We start from the raw sequence: 18215 nt of genomic DNA on the forward strand, positions 1-18215 counted from the left end.
TAAAAGCAATACGATCTTGTGTATACGCCATATGATAAATGTAGAAACATGTTTTTATGTTAAATCAAATTATAACCGTGTTATAATTACACATTAAATATAGTTTAGTTACAAAATTGTCATGTTTTCAAAGCTGGGCTGGTACATTATGAATTGGTCTTTTTTACGTTTGACCCTGAAGGCACCGCCAATGGTGAAGAAATGGGCGTGGCAAATATACCTTAGCAACTTCCTGGCAAACAACGTGAGTTGTGAATGGTTAAATATGTGTTTATTCTCAGAGTACTGTTGTATTTGACTCAACGCATTCCTGTAGTGCATTGTATGGTCGTGCTTTACTGTGACTTTAGGGCAATCGTGTGTCTTGTTCTTCTTATTTGGAGAAGATTTTCTTAGCTACAGTATCAGCACATGTGACAGTTTAGCCAGATATCAACGTTATCTTCGTTTCCCCCATTGTATTTATGTTACTGTTACGTTCGTTACCATAGTTCATAATTTAAGTTATTTATCTCCATAGCCTGCGTCGGCGCTTGCTAAGCTGCTAGCTGGACTTTAGCGTTAGTGTTATCATTCTAGGTGTTCGCAATGGGACACACCAGCGTGGAAAAGATCATTGCGTTACAGAGAAATGCTGCTAACATCAGAAATCTGTGCATCCTGGCACACGTTGACCATGGTGAGTTAATTTACTTGGGTAGTTGTTGAATACGTGTGCTGTGCATCTGTCTGTCCGTCCGTCCGTCCAATTGATCAATTGAATATTTGCCTGGTAGGACCTAGTCTGAATAAATCTACCTTCTATATAGTTATCCTGTCCACATCAAATACACATGTTACATTGTGTAACATACATCTGTCTCTACAGTTGACTGCCTCTAGTAAATCACATTGCTTTGTTAAAAGTAGATGTCCTACATTTAAAGTAGAAAAAGAAAATTCTGCTACACAGCATTAAGTTAAGGGTACCATGACTTAATTAAAGACAAAGTCACTGATCTACTTTTCTTTCTGATATTTACATTTAAAACAATAAAAGCAAAGTCTTGACCTAGTGAGATTTATCTCAACTGCTATTGTGTCAGTCAAGATACTTTGGTATGGGTATATGCCATAAGTTAATGAAACCATTTGGAAAAATCTCTATCTTTCTAGGTAAAACTACTCTGGCTGACTGCTTAGTGGCAAGTAATGGAATTATATCAAGTCGACTGGCTGGGAAGGTGGGACATTATTTCCTAAGAGACTTTTTGTCAGTGAAGTCATGTAACTTTGGCTCTGTCACATGTGCTGCATTCCACATATTTCCATTAGAACCTTGTTGATAATGTGTGGTGTGTTAACCTACCAGCTGAGGTATCTGGACAGCAGACAGGATGAGCAGATCAGGGGAATCACCATGAAATCCAGTGCCATCTCTCTGCACCACAGAAATGGTGAGGTTTAACTGAAAGTCACTGTAATATGTCACATTGTCAGATGTTCTGTGAGTTACTCACCAGGACTCAGTCTCTGGGTTTAATTCTGTTTGTTTTCTTTTCAGGAGATCAGGAGTATTTACTGAACCTGATAGACTCTCCTGGTCATGTCGACTTCTCCTCAGAGGTTTCCACTGCTGTCAGGCTATGTGACGGGGCCATTATAGTTGTTGATGCTGTGGAGGGAGTGTGTCCACAAGTGAGCACCTCTATTGATATTTCAAATTTACACAGGTCACTTTAAAAATGAGCTAGAGCCATTTTATTGCATGCGTGTATTGTGTGTAGACTCAGGTTGTCCTGCGTCAGGCTTGGCTGGAGAACATCAGGCCTGTCCTTGTCATCAATAAAATTGACAGACTCATTATAGAGCTGAAACTCACCTCTCAGGAAGCATATGTTCACCTGCAGAGGATTCTGGAACAGGTGAGCCTCTGCCACTATTTGTGGTAAATATTTTTATGATAATACTAAAACTTTAAAACAATAGCTTCATGTGCCCTAAACATTGTTTCTTTACTATGGTCACAGAACAAGTGTGTGTGTATACTACCCCATAGGTGAATGCAGTTACAGGGACTTTGTTTACATCCAAAGTCCTGGAAGAGCAGGCAGAGAAGCAGAGGGAGGAGGAGCCAGAGACCAAGATGTGCAGTGGAGATCAGGTGTACGACTGGAGCGCTGGCCTGGAGGACGCGGATGACTCTAACCTCTACTTCTCCCCCGACCAAGGGAATGTGGTATTTGCTAGTGCCATAGACGGTTGGGGCTTCAGGTGAGTTAAATATATGTAATAATTATTTTAACTTCTGGAGTTATTTCACACACTGAACGTTTTAGTACCAGAAAGCGCTGTATTCTGCATGCCCAGACCATTTTTTAAGCTTCCCAATAGTTAATGAAACTTAAAAAAATAAATGTAAAATATTCATCCAACATATTTAATTTGAATTCATACCTAGGTTCCATGCAGCCTTTAGTTTTTGCAGCACTCAGCTTTACAGGGGTTTTGCTAATGATTACTAGAAGCCTAATTGTACAAACTGTACAAAAGATTTACTTGGAAACACAACAGTATGCACCACATGGTCCTGAAGATGATTCTCTGTTGTGGAGGTGAAGGCCTGTATTTGTTTTAGTTAGTTTACAATGGCTGTATGCTGGTACACGAGCAATGGCTCAAGGGTTATCCTTAGTCAGTTCTCCACCTGTCCACCAGATGGTGGTGTCAAATCAGGTGTACAGCCCTTTACGCTTAAATGACCCATGTCGCAGTTGCTAAGTAAGTCAGTGAGTGACTGGCTGTTTCAGGCAATGGTGCAATTCACATACGTATTTATGCAGCTAATCAACGTAAATAACAACCGTAGTCAAATGAGCCGCTGTTCGCTTTTCCATATTCAAATCAGTGTCACGTGTACTCTGCTCCCATATTTGTCAGTCGCTCCCAAGCATGAGCAGTCAGTGAGTCAGACTTGAGTCGCTTGCTTTTGTTTTGTTAGTAAGTAACAAAATATTCGAGTCTTCAGTAGTAGTATTATCAGTAATAATGAAATTGCATGTAATTGCCTTCATTCAATATGAGGCAGAGTGAGAGTCGGAGTTAAGGATCAGCCAGAGCAGGAAGTTACAGGTAAGATAACTCTTTGACCAAAACCAGAGTGTGACTGGATGGATGACGATGGGTTTGGAAGGTTGAGGTTTCATGGAAGGCCTGTTAGCTCAGTTGGTAAAGTGTTGACCTATGAAAGAGAAGGTTTGAGGTTCCATCCCTGCTCACCACTGTTAGTGTAGTTTATATTGTCTTTTATTTGGTATTCTAATACAGATGTAAATGCTATAATACTATATAATACTATAAACCATGCAGGATGCAATGCTGGCCTGACCATAGTGTACATGGCTGATGTGGTCCAAGGGATCGCCCGGTTTGCTCAGACACATGAAAAATTAGAGGGAACATTGCCTGAGACCAGTGCAAACCTGTCCGTTTGAGAGGCTTAATTTTTTTTGTCCTGTGGTGGATTTTCAAAAGGGCTTCTTCCGGGGGAATTTGCACATAGATGGCAGATCAGTGACATTTAAAAACAAGGGCACCAAGTCTCCTGTCAGTTAGATATATGGCAGTGCGTCATGAGGATGCACATATCTAGTTGAGGGTGGCTGCGTTCTTGTGCTCTGTCTTCTATAAATAAACCAACCCCAGTGGGAAGTCAAGCCTTTGCCTCTGTTTGCCATATTTGTGATGTGCAGTCAAACAGGAGGAAGAGAAGGAACCAGGAAACACACAGTTCCATGCACCCTTATTTCAACAGATGATAAAGCTTTGCTTCCATCAAAGCTGCTGCTGCTGCTGCTGCTGCTGCTGATGCAGCTGCTGATGATGATGACGATGATTATGACAAAAGAAACCAAAGACTGAGCATGTGATTCTCTGTCTGTAGCATCCAGCAGTTTGCTCACATCTACAGCCAGAGGATGGGCATCAACCAACAGGTGCTGCTTAAAACCCTGTGGGGAGATTTCTACCTCAATGCCAAAGCAAAGAAGATCATGAAAGGAGCTCAGGTAAGTTTGTACCTGGATTCATCAAGTTTATCCAGTAAATGGAAAACTCAAATCATGTGCTTAGTCATTCTTCATACAGCTAAAGCATGCAGCAGGATTGAACCCAGCTCTTCCGCTAAGTTAAAAGTACAATGACAACAGTGACTTTTCTGTTCTGTGTTGTTGTCATTAAGTATTAATTTTTAAAGCATGTGAGCCATCCATCAGGTATCAAACGTCTGTGTCCTGATATCCTGCCTCTCGAAAATTTTAGTGTTTGTGTTTAAACTCACACCAGACAAGTTGTGTTTGCTTGTGTTTCACTAAGAAGCAGCAAACATCAATTTTTTCATTTTGTGCTAACACCAGAGCAAAAGTTGACAACCGGAAAGTAGCTGCAGCTCATAAAGCGATCCTTCACCTTATTCTCTTTGTTTCCATGTTATTGCAGGCTAAAGGAAAGAAGCCACTATTTGTGCACTTTGTGTTGGATAATATTTGGAGTTTGTATGATGCAGTCGTGGTTAAAAGGTGGGTGAAGCACACCGGCCTACTTATTTTTCTATTCACACGAACGCTTGCTTTGGTACTTGGTGTGCTGCTTTTTCTCTTTATTTTATTAAGTGTATGTATGACCTGACCATGTATTGTTGATCATGATGCCAGTGAATGGATCAACTATCACAGGGAAGGTGGGACGTGATGAATGGTAGTGGGGAGGAAGAGTGATCTGTATTGGATGTACAGTAGGCGATTCATTCCCTCAGCACAGTGATTGGCTTTGTCCCACCACAGTTTCCGGTCCGTGCCGCTTACAACAGGTGCTGGTCGTGGTCTTTGTTCACCTGCTGTGTCCTGTGTTTGCTGTGACCAGAGACAAGGAGAAGGTGGAGAAGGTGGTGACGTCGCTTGGGGTAAAAGTGATGGCCAGGGACTTGCGTCACTCGGATCCTAAAGTCCTCCTTTCTGCCATCTTCAGCCAGTGGCTTCCGATGTCCCAGGCCGTCCTCAGTATCCTTCCCATGCTGTTTGTTTGGCTGCCTCGGCTGCGTTTGGTTGTCAGTTCTTTAACAGTGACGCCAGCGATGGTGTGTGAGAAGCTGCCCAGTCCCTTAGATATTACTGCAGAGCGGGTGGAGAAACTCATGAGTGTCGGAACACGGCGCTTTGACACATTACCCAAACAGACGCAGGAGCTGAAAACTGGTATGTCACTGACACGATTCAACCCTAACCACGTTTTACATACTCTCAATACTGTCATTAATCAAACTTATGCTACATGAACAGGAGCGTGTCCGATTATGGAGCTGTTGTGTTTGACCCTTTTTCAGCGTTCCTCCATTGTTCGAGTGGGGAAAACGTGCCTGTCATCGTCTTTGTTTCCAAAATGTTTGCTGTGGACACCAAGGCCTTGCCTCAGCACCGACAGAGGTACCTGTACAGTGAAGGCTGGAGATCAGTCATCACTCACGGGGTTGAGGCTCCATGTATCCAGTGGTGCAACTGCAGGGAACGTGTTTTTTGTGTTTTGGGGATGTAGCTATTGGTAGAGAAATCTTTCACATTGCATTGGCATGTCTCATTCAAGGTGAGCTAATGCCTGTTTGGTTTAGCTACTTGTCTGGCTTTTAGATCTGAGCATACTGCTTCACAGCATGTGGGACATTAATCTAAGCTTCGTACAGAGCTGAGTCTTCACGTCTTCACACTTGCAAAGACTGGATTGTGTCATGGATGCTTAGGGGAGACGTAACTGTTGCTTGCAGTGTTGGTGGTGGACAGGTGTCATAGCTGTTAAGTGAAGCGTCTGTTTTAGTTCTAAGTGCTGTTAGGGATCAGGTAGGTCTGGCAGGTCTCACTCCACCTGTGAATGGTGTGTATAAATTAGAAATCACAGAGACTAGAGGTTGCGCTTGTGATGTGGTAGGCCTGGATTGTCCTGCATCCCCCTCCATGCTTTTGCTGCTCCAGTATATCTGATGCAGGAGAGAAGGATCTTACATCAGGCCCTTGTCTGGCATCCTCTATGCTCTGCTTACTCCTACTGTGACAGGATTGGTCTGTTATTGAAGACCCCGCTGTCCTAGGAGGACAGGATGGCAAGCAGAGGAGAAGCGGTATAGACAAGACTGTCAGATTGCAGATGCAGATGTGAGAAGAGAGGATGGAGAAGCCTGTCCACATCCTGGGCTAATGAGCCTGCTAGAACCTCCATGCAGCTTTGATTGCTACCTGCACCATACACCTTTTCAGTGCTGATGTGTGTGGTGGCCTGGGACTGCAGCCGCCTGTGGACAAGTTCCTCACATCAAATCCATAACTTAATAACATTATTTGTTTACAACCCTTTACTGAGGGGCCACGTGGAGCTGGAAGCTGCTAGAAGGTGTTTTGTTCTTAAGACTATCATCCAATGGATCCTGACTTCTATCCTATTTATGGAACAGATCCCTGTCAGACAGGGGCTATTATGAGTTGTTTTTAGTGGACTGAACAGTTTGTTGGACGCCTTCACTCAGCCTTAATGTGTGAGTTGGTTTGCACACTGGCTCCAACAGGCCACACGTGCGACTCTAACTGTGATCTGTTTTTCCAGCTTGTCTCTAACTTACTGCTATGGGGAGTTCAAGGTTTGTCACTTTAATAGTGTTGAGTGAGCTCATGGTGTCAAAATAGCTCTTTGTGTAATCTTGGAATTCACATTAACTCGTGCTTGTATCCTCCCACTGTGTCTTTGACCTTTTTATAAAACCTGTGTGCATGAATGCGTATAGGCCGTTGACCCAGGAGGAGATCGCCCAGCGCAGGGAAGTGGCTAGAAGGAGGCATGCTGACAGGTTAGCCACGGAGCAGGTAGTGGAGCACCTCCAAGGGCGTGTGCCACAGGAAGACCTGTCTGCAGGCCTCGGCACCGGTAGGCTTGGCTTCCTCCCACAGCAAATGACGCTGGGACATCTGATTCTTACTCTGCTCGCATTGCTTCCAGATATCCCATAATTAAATGTCATGGAAATTTAAAAAAAAACTCGATTACATGAGAGCTAATAATGAAATGAACATACAGAAAAGGTGAAGCTGGACGTCAATATGTAAATGAGTAGCTGGTCTGTATATGTCACTTCTTTTCAACAGCTAAAATGGAGAAGCTGGTGTTGAAAGACTCGCAGGCCGAAGCGGAGGAGGACCAGGGAGAGACGTTCGTAGCATTTGCCCGAATCTACAGTGGAGTGCTAAGAAAGGGACAGAAAGTGTTTGTCCTGGGTCCAAAGTATGATCCTGCCCAAAGCCTAAGCACGGTGAGCTCCCAGCGATCAGCTCCTCCATTGCTCTGTGTCTTAGCTGTACTGGATGTATCGTGTACGTTGGCAGGTGCTTGAACTGACCTTGGAGATGAACGTGGTGGGAAAGTTCAATGATCACTGCAGATCAACGTCATCTGGCAAAGACTGAATTTACTTCTGGTCACAGCCTCATTCTCCACACACGGTGCAGCTTTGGTTTTCATTTTGGCTTTTAAAGTTGACACTTAATGTAAATGTAAACTCTTTCAACATATTTGACCAAAAATAGATGAAATATCTGGACTGAAGAGAACAGTAGCAGTGCTTGCTAATATACATTAGGACACTTCCCTCTGTATGTAGACATTTACAAGCTGTTAACCAGCAGTAACCAGCCATTAGTCTGCTCCCATCGATTGGTGGCCATGCGCTGCTGCATCTTCATGCTTATTCCTGCTCTCATTTCTACCAGCTCCCAGATGGTTGCAGTGCCTCAGACTCTGTGCCTGATGTGCCTCATCTGTCCTGCTGTTCAGTGGAAAGTCTTTACCTGCTCATGGGCAGAGAGCTCGAAGAGCTGGAGGAGGTGCCAGCAGGAAACGTCCTGGGTAAATGTCTCTTCTGTCTGATGACTACATTACTGTGGCAGTTTTCGCTTTGTTAGACAGAGTCACCTGTGATTGAAGCTGGTTAAACCTTTCAGAAGAACAATAGAGAAATGGAAGGTCAGTGAAGGTCTGTGACACACACTCATAACTCCTCTGAGCGACAACCACACAGATTTCATGCCGCCCTCTCGTGCTGTCAGTGCAGGGTAGCGAGGGAAGCCCCTATAAGGGTTTGGGAAATCTGAGCGTGTGTGACACCCCTTTCTGGACATGCTGCTCTGGGAAGATGATGATAAAGCAAATAGTTGGACCGAGTCTGTGTCTGGATGAGTGTTAGTGGCCTGAGGGCAGAGAATGTGTGGAAACTGCGCTGACAGAGTTGGGTCGAGTGGGAACCCTGATTCTCCCATTGACCCCATGACTGCACAGAGCTCTGTGCTCTTAGCTGTACTGCTGCTATTTCCTGCCAGATGTCGGATGTTTACTGCAGCAGCAGGTCGACATGAACGTGAACAAGCTAAAATCTGTTTCAGAATCTTCCAAGTATCTGTCAAATAGAAATAAATGTGGCTGCGCTGCTTCCTCTGTGTTGCTCACTGTTACCACCAGATGGCACAAAGCTGCAGACATTTATGCTGCACTGGCTGTGTTTTAGAGTCTGGAATGAAACACAAACACAGAAACATTACTGAACAACAGCAGGCAGCTAGAAAACCAACAGGTTCAATAAACAGCACCAAACCTGAAGGACAAGGCCAAAGTCAGCATCCTTCCCCCTCCAATGATCTGTGATGACACGGGTTCATGAAAACATTTGTGTTGCTTTAGCTTTTTTTCTTGCTTCTGTGACCAACAACCCAGGTCCTAATCAGGAGGAACCCGGTGACGATCACGTTCTCCCTTCGTTTCTCATTTCTGGCCCGGCCCTGAAACTGGGCCAATGCTCACTTCGAGTTCTGTGGATTCTTCCTCCCTCGTCCTTGACACCGTTTCCAGTCCCAGGCGAGTCCTGCTGGATCCCACAGCCATCATACATCCTCCACCTCATCAGTCCTCCTCTTGGCTAACCCTGAGCTGCATCACCCTGGCTGTTTTTCTCATTCTGTATTGCAGGTTTTTATATAGCAGACAACAAGTCTGTTTGTCTTTAGAAAGAGCCAACCTGAAGCACCTACGTGAATCAATGGCTTCCATTCTCTTAAAAATACTTTTTCACTTTGTTTTAAAGGCTTTATTATACATTTCTCTGAGCTTACTGGCCTTGACTTCTGGCCTCTGGCAGGTGACTTTAGAGCAAGGCAGCACAGACCTCCAGGGTTCAGCCTCCTGTTTTATATTGTACAGTAGTGACCTGTGGCCATGTGGCTGGTCATCTTGGCTGATCCGTGCTGGAACTGAGGCTGAGGCAGCTATAACACACTCACAGCCTAATTTCCGTCCAAATTTCTGTGGTACATTTCAGCGCTGGAGCACTGTGGATATTGACCCACATACTTAAACCCCTATTACTGATAAACACATTAAGAGTAAATGCTCCAGGTGGAGATAGATATGATGAAGCCTCACAGAGGCTCGGGCGCTGGAGACCTGGAATCCTGTCTTACCTACAGGGTGAATCCACAGGCGGGTGCACAGAGCTGCCTTCATTGGAGACTGCACTGTGGAAGTGGGACTTTCCAGGAAAGAGGAAATTCCATAGAAACAGACTCTGGCCTTGTACTTAATAAAACATAATCTACACACGATATTCAAAAGTTGCCAGACTCTCGGACGGAATGTATTGCTTTTCAGTCTGCTGTTTTTTCCAGTGGTGTAGATCAGTTCCACTTTAGTAAGGTGACAAACCCAGAAGCAGATTACATTTAATGTTTCGTTAGTCTTTATTAATCTACCAGTTTTCATTCACTGTGTGGCTTTGCTTTGAAGCCTTTATGAGCTCGGAGGATTTTTTTGAGATTGTCATGAAGGGAAACCCGCCAAATGTACTTGTGGTTGGAGGAAATGTCTTAAGGCTTGAGTCATTTTAAACTGTGCTGTTGGACATAACCAGGGTTGGTCTCCAGGGCACAGTTCAAAGTCAGCAGTTTCCTTGTTCACTAGCCGACAGCGGCTCAAGAGGTAGAGCAGCAGCTTCGGGCACTGATATTGTCTCACCGCTCATTTCCAGCATGTTGGCGGCCGTGGTTTTTGTCAGTCAGATCTAAGCTGTGTTAACTTGGTGTATGTTTGTGGCTGCCTCAGCTCCTCATTTTCTTTTGCAGTTTTACTGTTCTCGGTGTATGTTGTTAGACTAATTATGGTGTCTAGTTTTACAGAAGAAGCGTGCATGTGTCTGTGTGTGTACTTGCATCCAAGTGAGAACCTAAAAGCGTGTTTTCCTACCAAAGTGAGGACATTTTGGCCGGTCCTCCCTTCTTTGAACGCCTGTTTGAGGGTTAAGATGTGGTTTTAGGGCTGAGGTTACTATTGAGTTCTGGTTCGGATTAGAACAAGAGTTTGACGTCCGCCTTTGGTTGTGGTTGTGCGTGTGTGTGTGTGTGTGTGTGTGTGTGTGTGAGTAAGTGACAGAATGTAGCATCTGTAAACAAATTTTTTGTCTTTGAACTTTATTTGGTATCTTTTGCCTCATATTGTTCTGTTTCTCCTACTGTATGTTCTTCCAGGAGTTGGAGGCTTTGAGGATTACATATTGAAGTCAGCTACCCTGTCATCCTCCGCCATCTGCCCGCCCTTCACGCCACTCAACTTTGAGGCCACGCCCATCGTACGGGTTGCCATAGAACCCAAACATCCAAGTATGTTGCAAACAACAAACCAATAACATGTTGTTCAGTGTTGATCTGATGATAAAATAGGGCCTTGCCATGACTGTTTTATATAAGTAACATTGCACCAGAGAGCAGGTGGGCAGAAGATGCTTAGACTGGTCTCTGTTCAGCCCCACACCATCAGTCTACTGTTGGAAAGCTCTGCCCAGAAGATTAACCCGCTCTGGTTCCCCCTGACAACATCACAAAGCAGCCACAGGATGAACTGCCACAGAATATTGTGCAGACGTTCGTTCTCATCAGAGGACCAGCCTTAACCCATTCCAGCTTCATTGCAGCTGCCTTTGTAACAGCTTTGTGTGGTCGACTTGCGTTTGTGAATTCAATGCTTAGAATAATAGGCAGAAACAAACAACAGGAATAATAATAATAATAATAATATATAAATGCAAGTACTTTCCCCCGAGGAGGATAAATTTCCTGCAGTCTTGGGATCAGTAAAGTTTTCTATGCTTCAACTGTTTGTGTGTCAGGTGAGATGCCGAAGCTAGTGCGAGGCATGCGCTTGTTGAACCAGGCAGATCCATGCGCTGAGGTTCTGATCCAGGAAACAGGGGAACACGTTCTGGTTACAGCTGGTGAGGTCCATCTCCAGCGTTGCCTGGATGATCTTCGTGACCGGTTAGTGTGCTTCTACCACTGGTTCTTTGTCCAGCAAAATCATCATTGCTCACAGACTGCCCCCTGTCTGTCGAGTCAGAGACAAGCTGACACATTTAGGTGTGACTTAGTGTGACTGATGCTGTACCACATGGCCAGACCACAGCAAAGGTATTGATCTGTTTCCAGAAACAGGTCTAGAGGCTTTTTGCCATTTTTAGGGTTCTGGGGGTTCTTAGGGGTTAAAACCAATAGATAGAGATAACGGACATTCGTGTGACCTGTCGTTTATGTACACAACTCAGGAGCCTGAGCTAGAGCACAATATCGCCTTGTGTTAACTAGTGGTGGAGGTTCTGCTGCTTGGATTTGAGAACATTACAGAGAACCTGTAATGCTGTTTCTCCTCAGCAAACCTAAGCTAGACTCTTCCTTGGAGTCACTGTGACTCTGTTACACCTATGATGTGTTTTCTGTCATGTTAATAATAACAGACAGAAACATGAGGCGAGAGTTTCAATGCGTCGTGTTTGAGGTCATGATTGACCACACTGTTCACGTTAGCAACAAAAAGAACAAACAGTCTGTCCACCTGTGATGACGTCATAAAGCAGCAAAGCTGTTGATGCTTCACACTGTCTGCCTGCACAAATATCACATCCCAGCAGCTAAACACGTTGCTAAACACAGCCTTCCTCAGTCTGCACCAATGTACTGAACTGCTAACTGTAAAGCACCTTTCCCTCAGCTCCTCGCTGCTGCTTAGTGGCCTCCTCCACCTACTGGCAGTTTGACAGACCTCTACCTCCGACTCTACTCCCCTTCTATTTTTTTCATGTGTTTTATTATCATCTTCTCCGCATTCTATGCAGTATGTGATTGCACCGTGCAGCCTGTAGGTAGGTGATGGCATTGTGAAAGCCATGTATTCATCCATTACCCTGTGGGGGATAGAAATCAATCAATTCTCAGAACTGTTGGAGAAGCTGCTCCACAGGCAGCTGCTGAGGCATAATAACAGCTTACATAAGGCAGCTGGATGTATTTCTGTACATTTTGAGGGTTGTGTTGTTATGACTGATACATGAAATCACATGATGGTTCACCTGCAGCACTGACTGAAGTGTTAATTATGTGAATAGATGTGATATCAAATTAAAGGACATTTGTCCACACTTTATTTATGAAGTCTAGGTAAATATAAATGGACACACATTTAATTAGCTCAGAGTGTTGATAACTTCAACAGGACGTCAGTTTAACCTGAACACACCCTGTTCCCAATCATTCCGTGAAGCCGTTTCTCTCAGCTCCATGCATTGGTTCGTCAATGTGCATTAACAGACGTCTTCTCCTCCTACTCCATTGTTTACTAGTGCCATCGCATTAGGTTCCGTCTCTGATCATAATATACCTGTGCTGTCTGTAAAGTACTGAGTCCATGTGGCTGTTGATCTCAGAAAGCTGCAGCTGCTACGCTACCCACTGTTTTGCTGATTAAGAATGTGTTCCTGCCGCTTGCAAAATGTCCCTTTTGATGAATGAACTAGTTGCATGTTAGTACTTTACCTATTGACTGAACCCAGACCAGGTGTCTCTACATTTTCCCTTCCCTTCCTCAGTACCTGGCTGGGATGCTCATAGGACTCTCGACCAGCTGGATGCGCTGATGATTCTCTTGTCATCTAGTTTGTTGACACGTTTTATGACTCATAGACTAGCTACATACTCTGTGTCAGTATGGTTCTGAGGATTGCTTTCACTGGACCAGGCTCCTACTGTACAGTATGTGTTGGTGCAGTTGTTTGTCAGAGTAGGGTCCCAGGTCTACTGTGGCTGTCTCTTAGTGTATAATAGGCTGCATTTCTTCTTTATGAGTTTGTAGCTTTGTCGGCTTCCAAGTATTTACACCTGAACCTGAAACCCAACGTAGAAGGTACATAGATCTTCCTGTGAGCAAGTAAAGCTGTAATATTTAAAAAAACAAGAGAATTTAGATCTGTATCTACCGGTAGATACAAATGCTTCAATCCTGTCAGAGGCTGACTTCATCAAACATTCACTTTTTTGCTAGTTTTTTGCTTTGTTCAGAGGCTTACTCCTTTTCTGTCTTTCCAAAGATTTGCAAAAATTGAGATCAGTGTGTCCAAGCCCATCATTCCATTCAGAGAAACAGTGGTGCGTCCTCCCAAAGTGGATATGGTCAACGAAGAGCTGGGCAGGCAGCAGAAAGTCGCCATCATTCACCAGGTGAGTGGAGTCAGTTAAGTTAATGGCTTTGAAGGGGGGTGCTAGTGGCACAAGAACAGGAGGTAGGTAACAGAATGAGTAGGATTTACACATCAGTGTTTTTTGTCTTTTCTTTGTTTTTTGCCAGGCGAAAGACGAGGTTCCTCGTTCCTCTGACACCGTCCCTGTGGAGACCAGGGGCCTAGTTACGCTCACCACACCCAACAGACTGGCCACGGTCGGTGTCCGTGCCATCCCTCTCCCACAGGGTACTCAAATGTACTGTGTATGAATGTCAAGCCCCACATAGCTCCGTAGAAGCAGGAAGAGCCACGTCATTGTCAAGGTGACGCATGTAATAGAATGGACGCAGAGTAATGAGTTTTGTGCTGTTGATTCTGGCAGAGGTGACCCACCTGTTGGAGAGTAGTTCAGAGCTGATTCGGACTCTGGAGCAGGTTAACCTGTCTCTGAAGGAAGGAAGGACTCTGGACATCAGCATCAAGACCCTGGAAGCCATTGCTGAACTCAAAGTCCAGTTGGAAAGTCTTCTGCAAGGGAGGAAGTGGAGGAATGCTGTGGAGCGGATCTGGGCCTTCGGCCCTCGCAGGTGTGGGATTATCCTCCCAGGGAATGATCAGTCAGACCTTACCCAAGTCAAACTTGTGATGGATTTACTGTGTTTGCCATGAATAATCTAGAGCGATTGTCATGGTGAATAAACCTGTAAAAGTTCTGTCCATGATATTAGAGTGTTTGGGCCTGTTTAAAGTTTGTCTTTTAAAGTGTAAATGTTGCTCTGTGCTTAGACGGCAAGAGTGTGACTCAACGTAACAGAACGCTGGTTTTAGGTACGGGCCCAACATCCTGCTGAACGCCGTGGAGGGCTACCAGCGGCCCTCAGTGTGGCAGTGTCTGGGCCGGGGACAGCAGCTGGGAGCCCACTCTGCAACCGTGAGAGATCTTGACAACAGCATTGTCAGTGGCTTCCAGCTGGCCGCTCTGGCAGGGCCCATGTGCGAGGAGCCACTGATGGGCGTTTGCTTCTCTGTGGAGAGGTGGGACACCTTGTCCTCTGCCTTGGTGGAGCAAGACCCCGTATCCATTCGCATGCTGTCAGAAAGCAGAGAGGCGTGTGAGGCCCAATCCAGGCAAGAGGCGGCGCCGGGCTGCTACGGGCCCGTTTCTGGGCAGCTAATCGCTGCCATGAAAGAGGCCTGTCGTCAGGCCTTTCAGGCTCAGCCCCAGAGGCTGATGGCTGCCATGTACACGTGTGAGATCATGGCCACTGCAGAGGTGCTGGGTGAGAAGCCAAAGAAATCTTTAGTTTGAACAGGACATCGTCCCCTTGCTATTGGTGATGTTCTTTCTCACGGTTTCTTCCTACCTCAGGCCGAGTGTACGGAGTCCTGGGAAAGCGAGAAGGCCGCGTTCTCCTCGAAGAGATGAAGGAAGGAACAGATATATTCATCATCACAGCCATTCTGCCAGTGGCCGAAAGCTTCGGGTTTGCAGACGAGATTCGTAAAAGAACGAGCGGATTAGCGAGTCCACAGCTGGTGTTCAGCCACTGGGAGGTGAGTGACATGTGATCAGTACATACCTCAACTAGGCCAAACTGTACGTTTCTTAACCCTAGAATACTTTCGCTATAAAAGATTACACCATCACTATTGTCGGGTAATTTTTACCCGATGTTATATACTCAACAAAAAGTACTTGTCATAAAAAAATAGATAAAAATGGAAAATAAAAACAAAAAAAAAATGCTTGAAAATTAATGAAAAAAACAATGGCGAATCTACTTTTCTGAGTGTCCTAGACACTCAGAAAAATGCAACATATTGAAAATCATGTAAATACTTTTGCCCGGGTGAAAATCACGAGGCGATAGTGCTCTAGGATAAATGGGTGAATCATAAATAGCTCTCGTCTAAGTTCTCGTCTAATAACCTTTGGCTTCCTGTAGCGGTTTTCCCTTTTCGAAGCCTTGGCACTCTGTTTAGTTTGTCGCATAACAAAAGTAGTAGTCCCAGATGTACCACTGTTCATCGCTAGGGATGTGGGTAGTAGTGATGGTTTCTGTGGGAACATGAATATTCATGTTACGATCAGTTCCATGTCTGTGATAAAATTCTCCAGTAATAGTTCTACCACATCATCATCATCATCATCGTTTTGCAGGGCTACTAATATATATAATTGATCATTTTTGTGGCAGATTAAAAACATGTGCACTAAATTCTGCTTTGTAATGACTCTCACTCACTAGTGGAGTCAATCATAGAAACAACAACACTTTGTGCAGTTGTGGCCTGTCTGTTCGTGGGACACTGACTGATGAACGGTTCTCTGGCTTCTGCATTGAGTCACTGCTCAGGGGTTCACATGCTGTGACTTGAACCCACTCACTGACCCGTCCTGGACCCACCCAGCTTCTCTCCCTCCTCGTGTTTCAGCAGCCTGTCGTCGCCGTCATCTTTCTTCTCTTTTCTAAAACCCTGTGTTGTACTTGAAAGACTCGTCTACGCTTTTTCACATAACACTGTGGATACATAAACAGTAGTAGTTTGTCATTCAGGCATGTAGTGATCCACAAGGTGCATTGTAAAGCTTTTATTATGAACTCAAGGAGTCTTCATCAGTCAGAGTCTAGCCTTGTTCCAATGAGAGAATTTCATCTCCTCTTTATAAAGTAGTTTCAGCTTCAGGCTAATGTCTGGAAGGGACATGGTTCAGTCCATGGCTTCAGAAGCAAGAAGAACTGGACCATGGCAGGTTCTCACTCTGTTTTTTTACTGACACTTTTTTCCAACTGATGAATGTCTTCTCAGATCTTCACCTCTTGTGCTAAAACATTTGTAGCTGCACCAGTTTTTCAGCTCTATTTGTCTCATTAAAGGTTGTCTGTGACATTTATTTCATGTGCAGACACAAAGAGGCCTGATCCCACCATCCCCTAGGTCCTGTAGCTTCAGGACTCACATGCTTCTTAGTGCTGATGTCAGTGTTCCTCATGACAGCAATTTGATACGGCCAAGATATTGGATTAGCATATGAATGATGGCCGAGGCAGAAGGAGCCACCCAGAGCCTCCATTGTGCCACCAGTCCTCTGGGACCTGTGGCAACGCTTACATTAGATTTTCATTAGAATGGAGCTTTGTTCACCAGTTGACGCATGCATGCGTGTAAGCGCGTGTGTAAGCTTGCGTGCACATGTCTTGAATATCAGGGTTTAAAACCACTGCTGGTACAACTGATGTTTGATGACCTAACCCAATTTTCCTCAGGGAATCAGTAAAGTATGACTAACCCATGAGTTGCATTGTTCCCTACTTACCACCACTGGTTAGTAGCAGTAAGCCTGAAAACACAACTACCCTTGAGTCTAAAAATGTGTCTTCTGTTTAAATAAAAAAATAGGACTTCTCTCTGTTGCCATGGGAACAGGCTCTGGTGTCATCTTGCAGCCTACTGTACTGTAGTTGCAAACTAAGCAAAGCGGTTTTAATGAATTTTGATTTTGATAAATTTTGATTTTAAATAATTCTGTTCATTTAAAATCCGTAAATGTTTTGTGTTTAGATGGACCTAAACAGCATCACTGCTGTAATGACCCAGAATCGTTACCTTTGCCTAGCCTATTGTTGTTGAGCATATGCTGCTCGCGTGCGCTTGCTGTCACCATCTGTCTTCCTGTAGCCAGATCCAGGTCTGTGCACAGATGATGACAGAGGAGGTGCAGCCTTTAGTGAAGTCCTACTGAAACCAACAGTCCATTAATGAAGTATTGTAGCTTAGGAGTCATTACTGCCGTTGTTCAATCAGGCAAACAATCTCAATAAATTCTAACAATGCTGAGAGCAGTGGTGTGTTTGTTTGGTTAACGCTCAGGATTAGGCCTTATGTCACATTTTCACGTTCGTCTTCTCTGCATCCTAGGTAATCAGCAGTGATCCCTACTGGGTTCCCACCACCGAGGAAGAATACCTGCACTTCGGTGAGAAAGCCGACAGTGCCAACCAGGCGCTCAAGTATATGAATGCTGTCCGTCGCCGCAAGGGCCTGTACGTGGAGGAGAAGCTGGTAGAGCACGCGGAGAAGCAAAGGACCCTGGGAAAGAACAAATAGGCGCCTGCATCCATCCAGGTTTACATTGGTGGACACACCATCTCAGGCTTCTGTCAGACCAAGCCCAAATAAAGTGATTTTACCAGAAACTGTGTTGGTTTGATCCGTCTGTGAGCCCAGTGGCACGGAGGCCACGAGCACAAAGTCCACACTCAGCAGCCAGTTCTTAGTGAGGTCACATGGCTGCTGTACGTTAGGTTGTAGAGTCTAGATGATGTCACAACATCATTTCAGCTACAGCTGCTTCTCTTATCATTGATGGTGAACAGGTTGTAGATGTTCAAAAAAATCATCTATAAATATGAGAACATGAATATAAGATGCTGTTCAAACGACCTTTCACTGATCCAACCAACTGAACAAGAGTTGGTAAATCGCTCCTTACTTCCTGTTTATGAATCAATGATGTGATTCATCTGTTTTCAAGCTGCTTAGTGAATATATGAATGATGTGTGACTGTAAAAAGCTCTTTCTACAGCATCTACCAGATGACGCACAAACACAACT

General features: G+C 44.7%; 1 protein-coding gene across 1 annotated transcript; it reads left to right on the forward strand.

Annotated features, from left to right (window-relative positions):
- The first annotated feature begins 183 nt into the window (after positions 1-183).
- efl1 (elongation factor like GTPase 1) lies at positions 184-17796 on the forward strand. Its single transcript, XM_029143840.3, has 23 exons — positions 184-244; positions 580-679; positions 1156-1223; positions 1352-1436; positions 1544-1677; positions 1767-1904; positions 2039-2253; positions 3923-4046; positions 4477-4556; positions 4900-5036; positions 5109-5231; positions 5360-5459; positions 6803-6942; positions 7161-7324; positions 7782-7917; positions 10581-10712; positions 11219-11366; positions 13466-13595; positions 13723-13843; positions 13980-14184; positions 14426-14877; positions 14967-15151; positions 17519-17796. Exons 1-23 carry the CDS (start codon positions 191-193, stop codon positions 17705-17707), a joined length of 3360 nt encoding a protein of 1119 aa, XP_028999673.1. The 5' UTR covers positions 184-190; the 3' UTR covers positions 17708-17796.
- The last annotated feature ends 419 nt before the right edge of the window (positions 17797-18215 follow it).

This window comes from Betta splendens, chromosome 3 (assembly GCF_900634795.4).
Source record: "Betta splendens chromosome 3, fBetSpl5.4, whole genome shotgun sequence".
In the NCBI taxonomy this organism is placed as follows: Eukaryota; Metazoa; Chordata; class Actinopteri; order Anabantiformes; family Osphronemidae; genus Betta; species Betta splendens.